The sequence below is a fragment of the Periplaneta americana genome, chromosome 12 (assembly GCF_040183065.1).
Source record: "Periplaneta americana isolate PAMFEO1 chromosome 12, P.americana_PAMFEO1_priV1, whole genome shotgun sequence".
Taxonomy (NCBI): Eukaryota; Metazoa; Arthropoda; class Insecta; order Blattodea; family Blattidae; genus Periplaneta; species Periplaneta americana.
Genome location: NC_091128.1, coordinates 174,817,856 through 174,840,312, shown reverse-complemented (window position 1 = coordinate 174,840,312; position 22,457 = coordinate 174,817,856). Strand labels below are relative to the sequence as shown.

At 39.8% G+C, this 22,457-nt stretch overlaps 1 protein-coding gene across 4 annotated transcripts in view; it reads right to left on the bottom strand.

The window, feature by feature from the left end:
• The window catches only part of htt (huntingtin), a 113,693-nt gene that overhangs the window by 13,796 nt on the left and 77,440 nt on the right, over window positions 1-22,457 (bottom strand). For all 4 annotated transcript variants that reach the window (XM_069842623.1, XM_069842624.1, XM_069842622.1 and 1 more), the window contains 8 exons: window positions 21,735-22,312; window positions 19,483-19,792; window positions 16,033-16,260; window positions 14,132-14,351; window positions 13,914-14,052; window positions 10,148-10,324; window positions 8,827-9,078; window positions 4,200-4,435 (listed from right to left, as the gene is read on the bottom strand). In XM_069842623.1, the coding sequence (XP_069698724.1) occupies window positions 4,200-4,435; window positions 8,827-9,078; window positions 10,148-10,324; window positions 13,914-14,052; window positions 14,132-14,351; window positions 16,033-16,260; window positions 19,483-19,792; window positions 21,735-22,312 (2,140 nt within the window). The remainder of the gene's footprint in view (window positions 1-4,199; window positions 4,436-8,826; window positions 9,079-10,147; window positions 10,325-13,913; window positions 14,053-14,131; window positions 14,352-16,032; window positions 16,261-19,482; window positions 19,793-21,734; window positions 22,313-22,457) is intronic.

Below are 22,457 nucleotides of genomic sequence, written 5' to 3'. Positions count from 1 at the left end.
ATTACTATCGATTGAGATGCACTATAGAATATGCTGTTATTATTGATTATTGAAAGTCGATTTGATATTTTGGGTTTCATTATCACAAAATCCACTTGAAAAGTATTCATTAAAAGCAGAATTTTCCTTAAACTGGTTTCCTTAAAAGCAGAAATTAATTACATTATTCTTATGATAATTTTACTGGGACTTAACAAATTATTCCTTAAAAAACGGAAACATTAAAATGAGGTTTTATTGTATGAACTACATTATAAGACTGTGAATCACATTAACGAACATCACTATAATGTTAAGTGAGTGTTGTAAAAAAAATATTAAATTTTTCCTATTAGTACATTATTTATGTACCGTACTATGTATACAGGGAGCATTTAATCAAAATGCACTTAGTCCATAGGAAAATACTTTTCAGTAGGCACCAACATTTAGATAATCAGTGCCTTTTGAACCAGACAATTTATTTTGAGATGTACTTTAAGGTCATGTAGAAAAAGAGAAAGCAATTTTTAAAGTAAACCAACAGTACATATTGATTCCTTTGAGGCTATGAAATCTTTTGTTTTAAACTAGGATTAGATACCCTATTGTTTTAGATATAAATTATTTTTACCACTTTCAAAACAGGGGAAATCCATAAGAAAGTGAAGATGGACTTGGTGCATTTTCACTCGACACTTCTTATATATATTGTGAATTTTATTAGTAACAACAATGTAATTTATTCCTCACAACAATAATTCCTTTCTACAATTCGCCTTAAACGCTCTCGTCAACAATTGGATTTTCACTCAACACAGTATTCGTTATAGCACTCCACTGATGACAATGACAATTTACTTGGACTAGTACGAACAACAATGAACTGTTAATCTTAACTAATATTTACAAAGCACTATTTACAAATCAGAACTATCAGTTCTCAGTTCACAGTTCTTCTAGCTCAGTCACTCGAGTTCACAGTATCTCGAACCACAGACCTTCAGAGACAGTCCACTGTACTCGAACTCAGGTCCCTCCAACTGCGGTCCACTGCACTCGAACTCAGGTCCCTCCAACTGCGGTCCACTGCACTCGAACTCAGGCCTTCGGACGCTGACGCAGATGCGGACGCACACTCGAGTCGAACTCCGGCACACAAGTCTGGCTTGCTTGCTCTGGCTTACTCACTGACTGAATAACTGAAAAAAACTGCTGTCGTTCCTTCGCGACCGTAATTTATAACCACAGCGACGTAGCCTCGAAAGTTCGAATTCGCGAGTCTTCCACTTCGACGGATTTCTCGGCCTCTCTAGGCAAGCAGAAGATGCGCGCGCAAACTCCCTCTCCACTCTCTCGCCGCGTGCCGTCCCAAAGTGCTCCGCGCGATCTTCTCTCTTGCGGGACGCTGGTCGTGAGTTCGAATCTCACGTCGCTGTCATAATATGTATATAGCCTGTATGTGTATAAATGAATTCATATAGTGTAAATCTTACAGAGAAAATTCAATAAATTCAGTATATACTCAGTTTTTCGTATGTTACATTATAGCAGTCAATTTTTAACAAACTTTTCTAGTGCTGAAGTGGGACATGCAAAAATGACACAAGTACTTATTGTAGGATAAGGATATTTCATACAAAGCTGTTTTAGATAATAATGAACATAATGTTGGTTTAAAATTTAATAATAATAAGCCATTGTATGGTTTGGGTGTTGTAAAGTACACGCAAATTTTTTCATTCCAAAGAGGGGTTAAATATATTTTATTTATTTTTATGCTCGACCATGCCGAAATGTAGTAATTATACACCTGGTAGCAGCCCTTTAATGGACCTCATTAAAGTACACCTATTCATTATAATTCAGTTGTTCAGCCAATGAGAAATCACCATTGTACCATTATAAAACCGCAAGTATCGATTATTCTCGGATATGCAATCGAAAGACAATTAGCGAAAAGTCACGGAGGCTGGAAATCCAATACTGTCGCAGAAGGTTATGTTCCGTTACTATAATAATTCGCGTTAATTGTAAATAATATTCAAATAAATTCAATTTGTCATCTCGTTTTTCAATTCTAAATCAATTTCCAGGTTATATCAAGACTAATCTTCATGTTATTCTCTAGATTATATCAAGGTCAATGACATTCGTGCCTCGGAAAAAATCAATACTTTCGCGTCTGCGCACATCTCACAATTCAGGTCAGTTCCGCTCCTCACTTACATAACCATAACATGAATACTTATGAAAATTTCAAGTTAGAAATATGGTCGAGCATAAAAAGTCGTATGAAACTTGCCTATAATGGTAATTAAGACGCTTGTATGAAAATTATGAAACTCGCTTGCGCTCGTTTCATAAACAAACATACTCGCGTCTTAATTACTACCATTATAGGCTCGTTGCATAATGTACTATTATAAAACCAATTATAACCAAAAACAAAAACCGAACTAACTTTGCTAAGATGTTTTAAAAAGCTGTCAAAATGACAGATTGATATAAACTGTAGTTTTCGGAAATTTGAGTGGAAATGAAAGTCATTTTTTACATTAGATAGTCTGGTAAAAAATTAAGTTTCTCTCCTTAAAAGTTATGAAAAAAATTAAGGAAAATAAAATAAGCCGTTTTCAGTAAACATGCCAAGTTTGAAGTACTTACCTCTAAAGCTTTGAAAGTTACAAGGATGTGAAGGCGACTCTACATTTTTTGCAATACATTTCTGAAAAAGCTCGCAAAAGATTCTCCCTTCTAAAAAGACTAGCAGGAAAGAAATGGGGATGCTCTAGGAATACTTTGAACACTACATACAAAATGTTTATACAGCCAGTGCTGACATACTGCGGAGAAATTTTAATTACTTCACCTTTCATAAACGACATAGAATATGTTCAAAACCAAGCTCTCAGACTCATTACTGGTGGAATCAAAACAACTCCAATAGATTCTATGAGATTCCTCACTAATATTAACAGCATCAAAATGACAATAGAAGAAAAAGCACTGATTCAATATGAAAAACTTATCAGATTACCAGGAAACAATTGGCATTCATACAGTCCTCTCTGTAGATCGAAAACTCAAAAAAGTTTTATATCCATTGTTCAAGAATTAAAACAGAAAATCAATATCCCGAATTAAAAGAAAACTTACAAATTAAACCAAACCCTTTAACGCTATTAAATATAGAATATAATCTAAATTTAACAGAAGAAATACTGAAATCAGAAGTAAACACTGAAATGTTGAAACAATTGTCTTTAGAGACAATTAATATTAGGTACCCTCCACAAAACTGGCTTCATTTATACACTGACGGATCCTTGATCTCCAGAGAACAAGGTGCCGGTGCAGGTGTTACGTGCTGTCTCTTCTCACTTTATAGATCTCTTGGGTATGGAACAACAAGTTTTGATGGTGAAATCATTGCAATAAATGAATGTCTCAGGAATCTTCTATGCCACATCAATAAATTTAGGAATGCAGTTATATTGTCAGACTCCAAAGCAGCTATTCTATCAATAGTCTCTAAACACACACCTTCATCTCAAACAGCAGAAATAACTAAAATGCTCTCTCAATTAATATCACTCAATAAAAGAATTGTATTCCAATGGATACCATCCCACTGTGGAATCCTGGGAAACGAGAATGCGGATGCTTTAGCAAAGAAGGGCAGCACTGCTACTTACAGACCTGTTACTAAATCTATGTATTACTCTGTGAAGAGATTTATTAAATCTACATACTTAGATTTCAACAAACAAAATTTGATAACTCAATCCCAAGGGAAAAAATGGAACTCTTTGCATCAAAATCCACAGTTAATTCCCGATTTACCACGAAAATCGTCTGTAGCTGCATTTAGATTGGCAACAGGCCATGATTGTTTGGCCAAACACCTGCATAGAATTGGAATATATCAATCCCCTAACTGCCCACTGTGCAACTCAAACCAAGAAATGGATTCGGAACACCTCAAAATCTGTGCTTCTGTGGCTAGTCACGATAATATCTTTGAAAAATATTGGAGTGCAAGAGGTCAAATGACTTTATTGTCAAATGCCTGGCATTAGAAAACAACAACAACATTTTTTGCAATCATCCCCATTAAAGATCTATTTCTAAGAATGTTTTTACAATAATATTTTGTAAGTTGCCTTCCTTCACGCCAAGAAAGACAGCTCTGTTTAGTATCTTCCTTTATAGTCTACCTGTAGCTTTCCGCGTTTCTCCCTCGGCAGTGTTGCTGTTGCCATCCAGGATGCGCGTGGCAGTCCACAGATACTCCAGTGACACCTGGCTGTAGCCGTACTTGTGAGGGCTGAGCAGCCGCTCTATACTGCCACGCTTGAAGACGTGACTCAGCTGGAGACTGGGCCCCGGCAGCTCCAAGTCCTGCAGTCTCCACCATAGCAGTTCGTGGATGGCACGCAGTCTCTCGTTGCACCTGCGAAACCACATGGTCGTCACACACCTACCTATCACCACCGGCCAAAGACAATCATGCTGGCAAGACAATGTCATATGCACATTTTCATTACGCTGGAAACACTGTTATTTTAAACTTGTGGGCATGCTTCCTTATTGGCTACCTTCCCCTCCTTCCCAATCTCGTTCAAAGAAAAGAGAGCATAAACAATTTATTTCTTGTATGACTTGAGGCTTTCCCGGCGTTTGATGTAGAATAACTCTTCTCGGGTTCTCAGCCAGGTGAGTTGGAGATTAGCTTCCAAGCTTTCGACGGCTAGCTCTGCCATCTTCTTCAGGGACGAAGTGATGTGGGACCACGTCTAGCCGGTATATATGCAAAAGTAGGGCTTCCCGCTGCGGGCCAATCAGGAGCTAGTTCCTAGTCCCGACCACCAGGCGCATTCTGGTTGGTGGACACGTCAGCCAATCAGGAGCCACTTGCTGGTCCCGACTGTCTGCCGTGTGCTGGTGGTCTAAGACATTCTCATCTCCAGGAAGTCAGATGGCACACTGGGTCACAGAGTATACAGGAAACCGACTCATACCGATCTATATCTCAATGGACACAGCCACCACCATCCGGCACAGAAACGAATGGTCCTGTCGACTCTTCTACACAGGGCGAGAGGGATTTCGGACAAAGAGAGTCTCCCTTCTGAGATCTGTCACCTACGTAAGACGTTCCTACAGAACAACTTCGGCAACAGGGAAATCGGCTTGGCCCTCAGAAGGGCCTTTTCGGACAAACCACCTGCCGAGGAACAAGAGGAGACAAAGGGCATGGCATATATCCCGTTCTACGGCCCCATCTCGGGCAAAATTAGCAGAATGCTAAGAAAACACGGGATTAAAACCATCCATAAGCCGCCCACAAAGATCCAGAACTTGCTGAGACCAGTTAAGGACGACCTTGGTCTCAGGACACCTGGTGTCTACAGAATACCTTGTGAGTGTGGGAAATGCTACATCGGGCAGACGGGACGAACTATTACGGAACGCTGCAAGGAACACCAACGCAGCATTAGACTATATTATCCTGATAACTCTGCAGTAGCCCAACACAGCCTAGAAACTGGCCACAAGATAGATTTCAGCGCCACCACCATCTTGGACAAGACATCAGGTTACTGGGACTTAGTTATCAAGGAAGCCATCGAAATCCAGCTAGATGGCAATAATTTCAACAGAGACGGGGGTCTACAGCTGAGTACAGCATGGAAACCTGCCATCAATATGCTTAGACCACCAGCACACGGCAGACAGTCGGGACCAGCAAGTGGCTCCTGATTGGCTGACGTGTCCACCAACCAGAATGCGCCTGGCGGTCGGGACTAGGAACTAGCTCCTGATTGGCCCGCAGCGGGAAGCCCTACTTTTGCATATATACCGGCTAGACGTGGTCCCACATCACTTCGTCCCTGAAGAAGATGGCAGAGCTAGCCGTCGAAAGCTTGGAAGCTAATCTCCAACTCACCTGGCTGAGAACCCGAGAAGAGTTATTAATTTATTTCTTGAACCGGTAGTAATAACGGGTCCGTTGACATGTTCGCTCATAAGCCATTAACATATTGTTTTTACGTTGTGCTCATTACAAACAATACAGCAGAACACACCGCCATTACACAACAGTGCACGATGTCATTCGTCTGCTAATTCCCGCCCTATACAAGAACCAATCAGATTCACTGATGGAGACTGCCACCACCTCTGCAAGCTGATGGAACCAGTGCGACACCGGTGGAGCATCAATGACGTTATCGTTGAAATTCGGAACACCGTGATACCATCAGATTGCTCAGCGCTGAGATTCGGAATACGCTCATTGGTAATGTACAACACACTTTAATTCTTTCGTGGAAGAGAAAGATACAACTTCATACTTTACAACAACTTTCATCAGTAATTTGTAATGTACAACACCACATCTTTGTGAAATAGGTTTCTGATCAGGTTCAATTTACTTCTATTAAGTTGTTCCCATGTAAGCTTTTGTAAGAAGCAGTTGCGACAGATTTTGAATCAAGTAAATTATTGTAACTTGCTACATGTCTGTAGTAGTTGCCTGATCATGTTTGCTTTACTTGTATTAAACTGTTGTTATACAGGAAATTAACAGATTTATTATAAAATGTGCGAAGTAAGAAGTTGCAATATCGCATTAAGTGCCATATCTTCAGGTACTGTTGTAGACAACAAAGCATCATCTAAATCTATTAAATCATATGTCTACATATTGGGAGTTCAATTAATTCAATTCAACTAATTGTAATTTGTCCTAACATTTGAAACTTCCACTATGTCTATATGTATGTACGTGGTACAGTCATTAAGTTCTGACACTGACGCCTGAAGGGTAGGCACCCACAAGAATCTGGATGTCTCAGAAGATGCCGCGTGATACGGCGTACACTTAAACAGATCGACATCCTCCCTCAATATAGTCGCCGTTGGCCGCTATGCACGTCTGCCAACGTTGGTGTAACTGCTGGAAGCACTGCTGAAAGATGTTGGCAGGAAGATGCCGTATGGCTTCTCTTGTGACAGTCATGACCTTTTCGGCCGCATAAAAATTACGCCCACGTAGGATTGATTTCATGAGGGGAAAGAGAAAAAAAATGGCATGGTACGAGATCAGGTGAGTACGGAAGGTGTGGCAAAACAGCGACCTGTTGCCTTGCAAGTTCCTCTTGGACAAGGATGGAGCGATGTGCAGGGGCGTTGTCGTGTAGCAACAGCCAATTCTTCCTATGCCAAAGCTCAGGACGCTTACGACGAATTGAATTGCGTAAACAGCCAAGAATCTCTTTGTAGAGGATCTTGTCTACAGTTGCACCTTGTGGGATGAATTCTATGTGAACAATTCCATTTGAATAAAAAAAACTGTTAAAGCATCACCTTGCGTTTTGACCTGTCTTGTTGCGGATTTTTCTGTCGTGGAAAGAATGGCGTTTTCCAGGTGGCGGATTGTCGCTTCAGTTGCGGATCGTAAAGGAAACACCATGTTTCGTCTCCAGTTATGATCGGTTATAGCAGTTTCGCCTAATTTCTGACAGAACGTGACTTTTGCCCATTGCTCAAACTGCAACATACTCGAATTCCGACGCGCGCATTCAAATCACCGTCACAACAAAGACCGTAATTCTGCTTACACTATATGCACGTAACTGTATGATGCTGGGACGAGAGACTGACAAGGTACCATATCACGGCGCCACCTATCCGTTCTAGTGCACCACACCGCCACTATACCCTCAGTCTCAGAATTTAATGAATGTACCACGTATGTATGCATGTTACTTTTATTATTGCAAACTTAAATATTTCATGTTTGTTCGGAAATAACTTGTCGCTTTTTTTTTTTTTGTTATCGCTGAAATGCTCGAACATTCATAACTATTTATCTTATTTTCAATTAGCTGTAATATTTACTTAGTGAATGATGGTTTATTTAAACATTATATTATTGAGATCTAACTGGATCGTGAACATTAATATTTTGTTTCTGTGTACATGATGAAATACTGGGTGTTCAGTTCAAAATGTGTCATGGCTCGCTGTATGCCGTCATGTGGCTAGCCGATGAGCCTAGAGAATTCAATCTTCCTACACTTCCGCAGAGGTGTATAACCTAAGAGGTAGAGAAGTTGCCTAGCAAGTACGGCGTTCATTCTGAAGAGTACGTACCGATACGTACGGTAACGCCGGTAGTGGCAGGAATGTGAACTGTTTGGAAATAAGTACTGTCGGGATATGGGGAGAGGGTTAAGACGATTACTTACATATTTGTTGACATTAACTTCGACGGTCAACATGGACACGGAGCATTTGATTTGTATTGTGGAATGTTACAGTACGCAACCGATGATAACAAATACCCTGCATACGACTTGCTGGCGCAAAACACAGTTCGAAAGAGGTTATGGTAGCACACAGACCGTACAGACCGCCATCTGTTGCTACGACGTTCAAGTTATACCGTACACGTTCTCAAGTTCAGATTGAAGAACGCCTTAAATAATAGGCAACTTTTCTAACATATAAGCTGAAACTCGCTTCAAATCGGTGACCCAACAACAGTGACGTCATGACACACTTTGAAATGAACACCCAGTATAGTATATTAGAGTACACATTAATGGGAATATTATTGTATTCTTTGTATACCAATTCATGTCCATTAGTATATTCCTTCCAATGTTTGTTTGTTTCTAATAAAGGTGATTTAGCTCTGCTTATTAAGTAAATGGACACATAAACTAAACATAGCAGACTTGGGAACATACACACTAGTTATCTACTGTCTATCAAATGCGGCTAGAAGTGAGAGATAGAGGGAAAGAGGTGGTGACGCGCTGCACTGGCACATACTTGGACTGTGGCAGGACCTTCTCGCGTGGCTGGTGCACCAGTCGGCTGGTATTAGGGTTGCCTGGCATCGGAAGCATCAATGTTTGCACCAGCAGGGCTGAGATGGCACGTACCGCCAGACTACTTGCATGTACCATGATGGCCACTTCCTCAGGAGCACAGTTCTCCATGGGGTTCGAACTCAACACACTGAGGAAAGCCACCCAGGTCTCTTCGAACTGCTGACGACTGGTCCATCCGAGAAGAGTTATCCTGTAGTGCAAGACAACGCAAAGCTCATGTGATGAATGTAGAAATTTTTATGCTACTCGAAAGTGGTGGACACAAAGAACTTTAACACCTGGAAAATTCTCTAGTAATCTTTTTTACATTTGTCAGGAACAGTTAGTGAGTAGCTTACAATGGAGAATACTGAATTAAAGTACGGTCACACGTCGCTACTTTTGCAGCGATGCAGTACAAAAAACTGCGCAACTCTCGTACTGCGACGTGTGAACAACGGTGCAACCCGAAAAGTAGCAGCTGCCGAACCTGCTGCCCGCTACTTTTCCATGCTACGCGCAGCTTAGAAGTAGCGACGTGTGAACAGGGTTCTCAGGGTTGCAGCCGCAGCATTTTTGATATCGGTTTTGTTGAAACTTTTGCTGCGGTTGCAACCAGTGTTACCACCCAAATGTGCCAATGTTTATTGTTTGGATATATTTTAATGTTAGATGTGATGAAAATAAATTATTTGTAATAGTTATTAAATACACAACACTGTCTGAGCATAATTGCTGACGATATAATTCATTTTTTAAATTTTCCTTAGCGTAGTTCAAAACAGGAGGGTTGCCAACATTGATTACATGAATATGCTGTTGGTTATCATTTAAGTATATAGGCATTTTTAAAAGTTTTAAAGTAAAAATAATGCCAATTTCTGAATACTAGTTAGGACAGAAAAGCAAATAATAGATAAGTAAGCTTTCGCATGAGTTCATTAATAATTCGAACATAACCACAAAATGTATATTGAGAAGTCAACACGGAGATGGGAACCTGCAGCATGACTGCGGCTGCAGAAGTAGCGCCTTGTGTGTGAACAGACTCGCAACCTCCAGTTGCAACTTTTGCTGCACTCGGGTTGCGCAGCACGAAAAGTAGCGTGCAGCACGCTACTTTTAGCTTATGTGTGAACACGACACGCAACTTTTGCAGCTGCAGTACAAAAATTGCGCAGCAAAAGTAGCGATGTGTGACCGTACCTTTAGATGCACTCAAGTTCAGGTATTTAACAAAGGCATGGAGTGTGAAGTGAAGTCACACATGTGTTACCCACCTGAATATAAGCTGCTGGAGGACATCGATGTCCTGCAGGTAGTCTACAGGCAAGGGTGGCACTGACGTGCGGGATGGCCCTCCCAGCTCTGTGGCCCAGCCTTGGCGCCACACGTCGGGTGGGGTGGCGACGTAAGAGTTCACAAGTGGCAGACGTGACAAGCTGATGATGAGACTCCTGCATCAGATTTCATAACAGCATCACCTGTTTGTTGCATATCACAATGATCACCAAGAGCTGTGCTGTGCTGCGACACATGCTCCTGCCTCTACTCAAGTCTAACGATGGCATCTACCGCCTTCTTACCCCCTTCACTTTGTGAGAAGTAACCAAATAGATATCAGCAGTGGACGTACAATTGTAATACTGTGTTTCGAAATATCTCTCCCATAACAAAAAACAAATATGCAAAAACTTAAATTTTATAAAGCATGGGAAGTACAATTTAACAGTCCTCCTTTCGTGTTGATGGCGAAAATACGAAGTGCTGAATTTGTTGTAAAATGTTGCAGCATTTGCATCAGAACTGGTCGGAATGCATTCAGTGACCTGTGCCTGACACTGAGCATATTATGTGGCATTTCTATTTGAAACTGACATTCCCTATAATTATACTCAAAACCAGTGGATACCACCTGAAATACGATATTAAACAACAGCTTTTTGAGTATTTTCCAAACGAAAACTCAAAACAACTATAACAGTCACATATGGATACTGAATCTGTTGTGTTCAATTAGCTGAAATCAATCAATCAATCAATCAATCAATCAATCAATCAATCTTCTTAATGTATCCAGCTGTTTGCTGACAATATGAAGTCCACTATAGTCTATTCAGTTGTTGTTTTTCACGAGAAATGAGGGATATTTTGATCGGTGTTCATTATAGATGCCTGTTGCTAGTAGCCAGAGGTGGGGTGTAGTCAATATATAAAGCAGGGCTGTGTCTTCTGCAACTGGTACTGATGATTTTAATTTACTTTTTTGTGGTTTATGGATGGACAGTATAGAAGAATGTGTTCCAGATCTTCATCATGATTATTACACCACAGACAAGTAGGATTATCAGAAATGTGAAATCGGTGTAGGTACAATTGAGTGACAATGTGACCTGTTCTGGCTCTTGTTAAAAATGTTTGAACATGTCTGGGCAAGTTTTTGTACATTTCCAGGTCATTTGGTTTCTTTTGTACAGACTGTAAAATTTTTCCTTTGTCAGCAGAGAGCCAATTGTTGATCCATAGGTTTATAAAATGAGACTTTACTGAAGCAAAAGCACAGGATAGAGATATCACTTGAAGAGGTCTTGGTTGCAAGTATGTTGCCTGTTTTGCAATATCGACTTTCTCGTTTCCAGGTATACCACAATGACTAGGTATCCATTGAAATGTTATTTCCTTTTGGAGTTCTTTTAGTTTACTTAGTTGTTTCTGAATTGGAATAATTCTATGTGCATATAGGTTTGGTACATATTTAATTATATTAAATATACCCCCCTTGGAGTCTCAGCTGAAATTAAAAAAAATATATACATAAAGGAAAAACTCATTAAAATATGTTCCTTCTGGTAGAATGCTGAAACTAGACCATTTTTTCACAGGGCATTGACCAGTTTTGCATCAAAAGAATACCTCAAGTTTGCAAAAGAAGCTCTTAAATTTTTTATAACATTTCCAACCTAAGGAGCTTCATTTATCTTCATCTCTCTATTTTCAATAATTATATTTAATAACTTCCTAGGATTATTTCCATATATCTTGTATTCATGCAAATTAAGTTTCTCGTCTATGATTACCATCATAACAAAAGCAAGAAACCTCGAATTTGAAAATGATATTACCACAGTCTACTATATACAGTCGCAAAGCTCAATATGTAGTAAAAATGCAAACAGGGGTAGTTGCCCACCACTAGGATCGCTACTATCGCCTCATCATCGCAGATCTCTCTCCTAGCAGCCGACAAAATATGTTACACTTTCGTTGTCGTGTTCTTTTGGAAAAATTAACACCTTCCTTCCATTATTGAAATATTAAATGCATAAAGTTAATTTATTATTTTAATGAAGTATATTAAATTCCACCATAAACTCGAAGATACCTGCAAGAAATAAGTAATATAATTTTTGTTTGTGCAAAACGAACTGAAATTTACTATAATAGCTTCACTCATTCAAGATTATAGCGATAATTAACTATGAAACCAATAAATATTAATTTGCATTTCTCTTTACAACTATAATAATGGAAATATGAATTAATGGAGTAACTTACGTGTACCGGTACTTGTAGTGTAGGCTTACGTAGTTAACAAAGTGGGATGAGGTTAAGCAATAATAATCACACCAGAATTGGAAATAAAACGTGATCAATACATTTTATTGTAACAGACTTTTTCTACGTCTCTAGTTAAAGCAACAAATAAAAATAACAAAATTAACAGCTATAATTAAAAACATATCCTTTGAAGAAAAAAGTAGGCCTAAGCAATAATAATCCCACCAGAATTGAAAATAAAACGTAATCAGTAAAGTTCATTAAAACAAACTTAATTTTTCTACGTCATTAGTAAAGTAACACATAAAAATATATCCTCTGAAAAAAAAAAAGTAGACCTAACCTTTATTTCTCTGGAAATTTAGCAGCCTAAGTGACAGAACTTTGACCGGTATCTAATGTCCTTTCGGTTAGACTGAAACATTTCATTGTGAAATTTAAGGATATAATGTATTCTAACAGTCACAAAGAATTTCAAATTAACAGTTTTGTTTCTGCACAGCATTCTTGTGGAAACCCAGGAACCTTTCTGAATCTTTCGGAAATCGGAAAAAGGATAACTCTGGCCTCTTTCTCTTACTGTTGCTACAATTTATAGCACTACAAACGTCTCCTCCTTGTCCCATATTATTATTCCAATTATTATATTTTAGCCATTAACATTTTCATTACAACCAATAACGAACATTTCACAAGCATCAATGTGAAATACGCAACGAGCTAGCACTCGATGGAAATACGACACAGTCCAAAGTCGACCATGGACAGTCTATTGTTTTTAGTTGCTAACCGCTTGGAGCGCTTTATCACGAGATTTGCAAAAAAACACCTCAAGCTTCGCGACTGTATATAGTAGACTGTGATATTACTGTGTGTGTATCAAATACTTAGTCCAAATTTGAATAGCTGCATTCTGGGGGGAAAACACACTTATCACATTAATTATTTTTTACTTTATAACTGCTGAAAGATTTTTTGGTTTTGTGTTCAATGTTGTTTATGTTTCTAAATGCAAATAAATATATGTTAGTAAGTCCTTTTTGTTTTATTCTGTACATCTTCTCGCGACCTCCCTCAGTTCTTTACATGACCCTGGCTTTGGGAACCACTGGTCTATTGAATGAAAGGTGGCTGGCTGTACACATAAAGACGAATATTTTTTTTATTTTGTTGGGTTATTTTACGACGCTGTATCAACATCTATCTTATTTAGCATCTGAATGATATGAAGGTGATAATGCCGGTGAAATGAGTCCGGGGTTCAGCACCGAAAGTTACCCAGCATTTGCTCATATTGGGTTGAGGGAAAACCCCGGAAAAAACCTCAACCAGGTAACTTGCCCCGACCGGGATTCGAACCCGGGGCCCCTTGGTTTCGCGGCCAGACGAGCTGACCATTACTCCACAGGTGTGGACCAAAGACGAATATAGGTCAATCAATGCTCAGGAAATTACAGTAAACTGTTGTATTTAAAGGCCAACACTCACTTAGTAGGTTTGGCCAGGAACTTGGGGATGCCATGCATACGTAGTCTGGTCTTCTCCAGCCACAGCACCAGCACGGCCATCTGCTGGCATGCATGTGCTGCACACACGGTGTCCGGGTCACTCAGCGCTGCAGTCAGACCTGTCCACAACACGAATAGTCAGTACAGTGCAGATCAGATCTGGGGTCGGCACATCGTGTCACAATGTCTGAGAGTCACCTGAGACGGCCAGAGATGGGAGTGGTTCGCCTTGTAGCAGGAACTTGACCACTTTGGTGACAGTGCCTGATGCCGATGCCATCCAGGAGGAGTGGCTGGCCTGGCCGATGATGGCCCCCAAGTCAGGTTCCCGCAGCACCTCGTCTGCGCAGCTCAGCCCCACGTGCAGGTACCAGGGCTTAGGGACCACTGGGTCGGCATGCAGCAGCCAATGCACGGCCTGCAATGCAAAATGCAGTGAAGTCAATAATTTTGCGGACTAGCGACCATTCAGTGCTGCTGCGCATTGTGTTCCGGAACACACTGTATGCAAAGTACAATTGTATGTGTACTACAGTAAAACCCTGTTACATCACGAGGGTCAGGGACATGCTTTGCACTGGTGTTACTTCTTTTTTTAACTTAATCTTCCTTAGAATACATCATAATAATTCCAGCAAACAAATGTACTGGAGTACACTATGATCATACTTGGAAGTCCTACTCAGGAACCATGTATTTCCAGAATCATGTTGAAAAAAAAAAAACATTTTTTTCTATATTCAGGGTGGAAGTGAAATAACCCTGCAGATTTGCAGGGTGGATTGATCATTTTGAGTATAACAAAAAAGTCTAATACTACATCAGTGGGAAGTTTATACTTTTCGAAAAAAAAAAAAGTACTCCCCCACCCAACACTTCCATTAAGAGTCCATTTGAATCATCCAACATATACTTTCGTTCAACACTAGCATTATGACTAGGAACTATAAAAAAAGAATTCATATATCTTCAGCAGTTCAGGGTTTTAAATTTTATTAAAAAAAATTCACTTCATTCTTTGTCAATATTTGGCTCAAGCAGATTTCAATCTTTGTGCCCAACTGCGTGAACAAGTGTAGTGTATGAAAGTGGTGGTGACCTAAACTATTCTGCCATTTTAAATCTAAGAAAATATGAAATTTTGTTACAATGTAGGCAAAACAGTAAACAAAACTTTTAAAATGCTCAACAAGTGGGCAAAGAAGCCATGCATTTTAGTAATTTCTTACTCTTTTCCTGTATCAAAGATCAACTTTATGAACGTAGATTCTTTTCAATTCGCAGATGTAATCTGCGTTTGTCTATCTCTGATAAATATTTTAGTTCTAACTTAAGACACCTCAGTCAGTCCCTCAATTTGGTTATCTACTCTGACAGGTTGTCCCATTATCATGTACCTTAAACATATGCATTATGTTATTCACCTGTAAAAAAAAAAAGTCATATGAACTGTCTAAACTGTAACTGTTTTAGTTGCAATGGAAAATGACAAGAATTCTAATGAGGAACATACTGACATGAGTCTTATTTTGGGAAGGCATGATTGAATTCATGTGCTACTGTCCGTATGTACACTACACATTATCCCAAAGATTTGATCATGAAATTTCCAGGACGATGGATTGAGAGGAATGGACCTGTTCCATGGCCAGCAAGATCACCCGATCTCACATCTTGTGATTTTTGGTTATTCAGTTCATTTAAAGCACCTGGCATATGCTGGAAGACATCTCACCCGAGAACACTTATGGCAATCAATTGTGGAGGTATATGCCAGGATTCAGAACTCTCCTCTTTTCTTTCAAAATCAAAAAGTGCATGGCAGAGATGGGCATGCCTATACTGTGATTATAATGGTGAATATTTTGAATACCTGCTACGATACAACAACCTGCGGCACTAAGCATTTATGTGGTTAGGAACAACATCTGTTATTGATACCTTCTCTCTATCATATCTCTGTAACTAAACCGTATAGACAATTAGATTATATGACATTTTTTGTTTGTTTTTAAATGGACATGCACATAATATATTTAAGGTACACAGTAATAGGACATCATAAATATGACTCGATATCATGTGGTAATCTGTATCACCTCAAGGCAGAGGACTCCAAACTTGGCAAGGTCGTCCCAGGACTCCTGGGGTACACTGGGCCTTGCGCCATGATGAGTGAGCATGGGAAGGGACTTGAGGTAGCAGGTGACAGCTGGCGCCACTTTGAACAGGGCACCCCAGAACACTGGATCCATGAACAGCTGGTCCAAGCGTGAGGAGTATTTGGTCTCCTTGACACTTGCTTCCCGGTCCTGAGGATAGTACACCTGCAAGAGGCCACAATGCTGTGAGTACTCCTACTAATTACCAGTGCTGTTCACCATCAGATACACGACAATATGGTGATGATCGAGTCGAACCTAGATAATATGCATTTTTCAAACTGGAAAAGTAATACAGTGAAATTTAATTTATACATTTTTATGCTGACCTATAGAAAAAAATGATTAAGTGAGAAAAATGTTTAACTGAAATAAAATTTAATAACAAGTGAAATAGTATTTGAAGACTATATGGGAAGATCATCATCATCATTGGATCAACAAACCTTTAAGGATCCTGGCCCTCCATACAATCTTTTGCCATTCCTCTCTGATTCTAGCCTTTGCCATCCAATTACTTATTTCAACCATCTTAGCTTTGTGTAGTGTGAGGCACTGCATGGGGCAGAAACGTGGACATTACGACGAAGTGAAGATAAGCAACTAGAAGCATTTGAAATGTGGATATGGAGAAGAATGGAACATCTGAAGTAGACAGACAGAATAAGAAATTGTTGTTGTTTTCTAATGCCAGGCATTTGACAATGAAGTCATTTGACCTCTTGCACTCCAATATTTTTCAAAGATATTATAATGACCAGCCACTGAAGCACAGATTTTTAGGTGTTCCGAATCCATTTCTTGGTTTGAGTTGCACAATGGACAGTTAGGGGACTGATATATTCCAATTCTATGCAGGTGTTTGGCCAAACAATCATGGCCTGTTGCCAATCTAAATGCAGCTACAGACGATTTTCGTGGTAAATCGGGAATTAACTGTGGATTTTGATGCAGAGAGTTCCATTTTTTCCCTTGGGATTATGTTATTAAATTTTGTTCGTTGAAGTCTAAGTATGTAGATTTAATAAATCTTTTCACAGAGTAATACGTAGATTTAGTAACAGGTCTGTAAGTAGCAGTGGTGCCCTTCTTTGCTAAAGCATCCGCATTCTCATTTCCCAGGATTCCACAATGGGATGGTATCCATTGGAATACAATTCTTTTATTGAGTGATATTAATTGAGAGAGCATTTTAGTTATTTCTGATGTTTGAGATGAAGGTGTGTGTTTAGAGACTATTGATAGAATAGCTGCTTTGGAGTCTGACAATATAACTGCATTCCTAAATTTATCGATGTGGCATAGAAGATTCCTGAGACTTTCCCTTATTGCAATGATTTCACCATCAAAACTTGTTGTTCCATATCCAAGAGATCTATAAAGTGAGAAGAGACAGCACGTAACACCTGCACCGGCACCTTGTTCTCTGGAGATCAAGGATCCGTCGGTGTATAAATGAAGCCAGTTTTGTGGAGGGTACCTAATATTAATTGTCTCTAAAGACAATTGTTTCAATATTTCAGTGTTTACTTCTGATTTCAGTATTTCTTCTGTTAAATTTAGATTATATTCTATATTTAATAGAGTTAAAGGGTTTGGTTTAATTTGTAAGTTTTCTTTTAAATTCGGGATATTGATTTTCTGTTTTAATTCTTGAACAATGGATATGAAACTTTTTTGAGTTTTCAATCTACAGAGAGGAGAATAAGAAATTAAGTTATGTTGAAAAGAGTGGATGAAGAAAGAATGATGCTAAAACTGATCAGGAAGAGTAAAAGGAATTAGTTGGGTCACTGGCTGAGAAGAAACTGCCTACTGAGGGATGCAACGGAAGGAATGGTAAACGGGAGAACAGTTCGGGGCAAGAGAAGATTTCGGATGATAGACGACAGTAAGATATATGGATCATATCGAGAGACAAAGAGGAAGGCAGAAAATAGGAAAGATTGGAGAAAGCTCGGTTTGCAGTGAAATTTCTTATTAATTTCGTATCTTAGGCACTTTACATTATTACTGCTCTCGAAGTCGTACAATAGATCATTTTAAATATTACTTGAATTTCCAATGTCGGAACCAGCTGTGATTATCACATGGGATGTCAGATAGTCATGATTTTTTTCTCCTAAAAGTTCTTTCTCGCACATAATACGCACCCTGAGTTTTTAATCCAAAAATTATGGAAAAAAGTGTGTCTATTAAGAGAGTAAATATAACAGTTCCTCAGATATGATTTTTTATTTTTCCCGGACATGGTATATTTTAGTTCCAAAAATGAATTAGTAACTCCTGGCAATTTTAATGTTTTTGTAACTTTTGATTTTGACACATACTGTGGCCCTGTTCTTGTTACTTTATGGTTTGTCTGTCTTCTCTAAACATCTCAACTAGTTACATGAAAAACAAGACATTTAAATAATAAAGTAACCCTGCCATGAATCGTTATGATCAGGATGGTAATCTGGGTGTCGAGGTAGTCAAGTGATAACACACATTCACTGTAAAACACAACTATTTATTACAGCATGCAACATAAATTCGTAACACATAACCGTTCTATACAGTTTATTCACCCCTCAAACGTCACCCAACAATGAGCGCCTTCGTCGTGGATTCCATACTGTTTAAATCCGTTCTACTGCAAAAACTTGATTAAACATAAATCGAAACCAACTCACTGAACTGATGAATGCTAGAGGCAGGCTTTTAGGTATTTCACAACTCGAGTAACGATCCACCAAAAATACAAATACCGACCAGAATTTCACCAGAGTTGACTGAACATAAATCCGTCTGGAAAATGGTAGCAGCTCAAACTAATAAGTACATCCCAAAACTCGCCGCTAAACTCCATCCGAATATCTTCTACAATTCACTTGTAGGTTCCCGCACACCGATTACTATTCTGCCCCAGGCAGACTTATCGAACCCGGTCCCTGCCCGCGCAACAGCTCGCACTCTGCCACGCGTCCGACCTCCTCGAGCCCAACATCTAGACTCACTCTACTTTTCGAGATGAAACTCGCTTCACAGACCAAATCTAAATCACACCACTTTCTTGACCAATCAGCAAGCGTAATTACAAAATAATTAATACTCCCCGGATCAAAAAATTAATGCTCCCTCGGTATCAACTTATCATAGGTTATAGGAACAGAAACAGAGCATAAAAAAAAGAAAGTTGAGAGAAAGGCCATCTACGAGAAGTAAGAAGAACTAGATCAGAAAGAAAAAACTACAAGCCATCTATGAAAAGTTAGAATAATTAAAATTAACAGAGAAAAATATAAAGATAGAAAAATCTAAAAGGAATAGAAAGGAAAAGAAAGATGTGCCGAAATATAAACGGCACAATTTGTTGGCCAAAATCTTTCCAGAATCCCTAGTTACCTGGTGAGGCTTGGGCATCAATGCTCTGATGTTGGCGACGTGCTGCAGAAGCGACAGCCTCGCAGCCCTGTACAGCGGGGACTCCAGTGTCGTCACGGACTGGTCAGCAGCCACGTAGCTCGCCACATCGTTGAAGCTGACCTGTGATGCGGGCACGTTCTGGTACGCCTGCAGGGTTAGGTGGGTGCCCAGTTTGAGACAGTCCTTCAGATTGAGAGCGTTGAACTCCTTGCTGCTGAGGATGGACACGATCTCTTCGTATTCCAGCTTACCAAGCAGCTGCGCTGTCTCTGACCCAGCTTGTGAACACCTGGAACCAACACCCAACATTACTCCAAACTGAAACCAACGTCACTATCTATGAGGCGCTGAAAGCAGAGGTGGTCCTCAGTTCTGAAGATAGCTGATACGAAGTCGAAACTAGTCAAGTAGGTACAGTAATTTACAACACTGTTTTCGATGCAATCATGAACACACCCCACCACAACAAGAAACCAGAAGATAGCGCTGGAACTCACTAGGATTCAGAGGATGACGCAAACCACGTCGAAACTAGTTAACCAGGTAATTTACCACCAAAATTTATAATACTAACACAGTGAAGTAGTCATTACTTGTTCAGTAAGGTTCATCAGTGATATTTATTCAAATAAAAAATCTTGAAATTGTATGTATTTTTAGGTGACATGCAACTCAGTATTTTGAAACCTATGATCATAACTTGAGGTTTCATGTAAGTTTGAAAACCTTAAATCAATCTTCTTAATGTATCCAGCTGTTTGCTGAAAACATAAAGTCCACTATAAGTCTATTCAGTTTTTGTTTTTCACGAGAAATGAGGGGTATTTTGATCGGTGTTCATTATAGACGCCTGTTGCTAGTAGTCAGAGTTGGGGTGTAGTCAATATATACTGCAGGGCTGTGTCTTCTGCAACTGGTACTGATGATTTTAATTTACTTCTTTTGTGGTTTAGAAGAATGTGTTCCAGATCTTCATCATGACTATTACACCACAGACAAGTAGGATTATCAGAAATGTGAAATCGGTGTAGGTACAATTGAGTGACAATGTGACCTGTTCTGGCTCTTGTTAAAAATGTTTGAACATGTCTGGGCAAGTTTTTGTATATTTCCAGGTCATTTGGTTTCTTTTGTACAGACTGTAAATTTTTCCTTTGTCAGAAGAGAGCCAATTGTTGATCCATAGGTTTGTAAAATGAGACTTTACTGAAGCAAAGGCACTGAACAAAGATATCACTTGAAGAGGTCTTGGTTGAAAATATGTTGCCTGTTTTGCAATATTATCGACCTTCTCGTTTCCAGGTATACCACAATGACTAGGTATCCATTGAAATGTTATTTCCTTTTGGAGTTCCTTTAGTTTACTTAGTTGTTTCTGAATTGGAATAATTCTATGTGCGTATAGGTTATTTAATTATATTAAATATAGCCCTCTTGGAGTCGGTAAGTATGGAAAACCTTAAAGATTAGCAAACAAAATATGTATCTATTATCTATAAATCCTATAGTCCCGACGCTGTTATTTCTGGCGTGACTCCGCCTCTTTGCTTACGTTTTAGAAAGTGAAGGCTCTATAAAGTCTAGGTAGGTAGTATCGTTCGCCATTTTTGTTTTTATGCTGTCGAGCTACCATACGAGGAATCTATTTGCCACACCGTTAAACATTATCATGTCGTAGCTCCTATGATAATAAATCAAACGCACTGTAATTCAGCAAATAATTGAGCGGCAAATAACGTCTTCGTGTGCTTTCTGCGAATGCCAACGGAAGAGCTAAAATGGCAGGCGATTATATTAAGTATTTATCGAGCCTTAAGAAAGGAATCAGCGAATCACAAGACGCACACGTTTAAATGTAGCCGACCTGCAACGCGACTGGCTGCCGGAAATTAGAGCGACGGGACTATAGCTATAGTGACGAGATTTTTAGGAGTACTTTTGTTTTCTTGTATGTTTAGTATGTCATTCAATCTCACATGGTCAAATGCTTCTTGTAAATTCACATAATACAATTTTTTTATGCTAATTTTGTTCTTTAGTAATAATTTTGTGTTTAGCTGTAATAATGTAATAGTGGGGGGGGGGGGGGGAATCCGTAATAATTATAGAAAATTCGTAATAATTGGCACCTCCAAGTCAGCATTCTCCAGGGTGACTGGAGCTGTTGTTCAGGAGGACACCAAGGAAATGATCGCACTGCACCTGAATATAACAGATATTGACTTTGTTACCTGGCTGTGACCTGCGCCAGGAACCAGGCCTTGTCCATAGTGATGGAGCGGATGTCAGCGGGATTGAAAGTCCGTGTAGCCTCAGACTCCAACGGGGTGATGTTGTAGCACTGTGTGCCCAGCTTCCCAAGCAGGCTGGCCAGGCCGCCGTGGCCCCTGGTGCAGCGCACGGCATCCGCGAGCCGGCGCAGGTCTGCCTCGGCCAACTGGGCAGTCACCTCGTGGGGTGGCAGCGTGAGCAGCATTTCCGCGCGACGGCAAGCCAATGAGCCTGCTAGGCGAGCGGGAGCTAGGTGGGGATGCCCCAGGAGACGAGGCACGAGCAGAAGTAGCAGGGCGCCGCTCTGAGAGGGGTGTACACCTTCGAGACAGCGCAGCATGCGGCACACGAAGCTGGGGCGCTGGAGTGACTGACAGCGGGAACCCACTGCCTGCACCAGGAGTCCGCTGGCACGTGGGTGACGGTGCACTGCTGCAATCAGCTCCTGCACGGGAGGCTCCGCTGATAAAGCCACCACCTCCTCCATGTGGTTCACCAGCAGCCACGTCAGCTGCTCAGCGTCGTTCATGTTCTCACACTGGAATAATTTAATGGGAAAAATCACATAAAACTTAACACGAATATATTAAAAAATAAATAATTAAATCAGTTTTGTGAAAACATGATTTCCGAAAAAGAAGTAGCACTATGGATACCATCTTCACAATCCAACAAATAAAAAA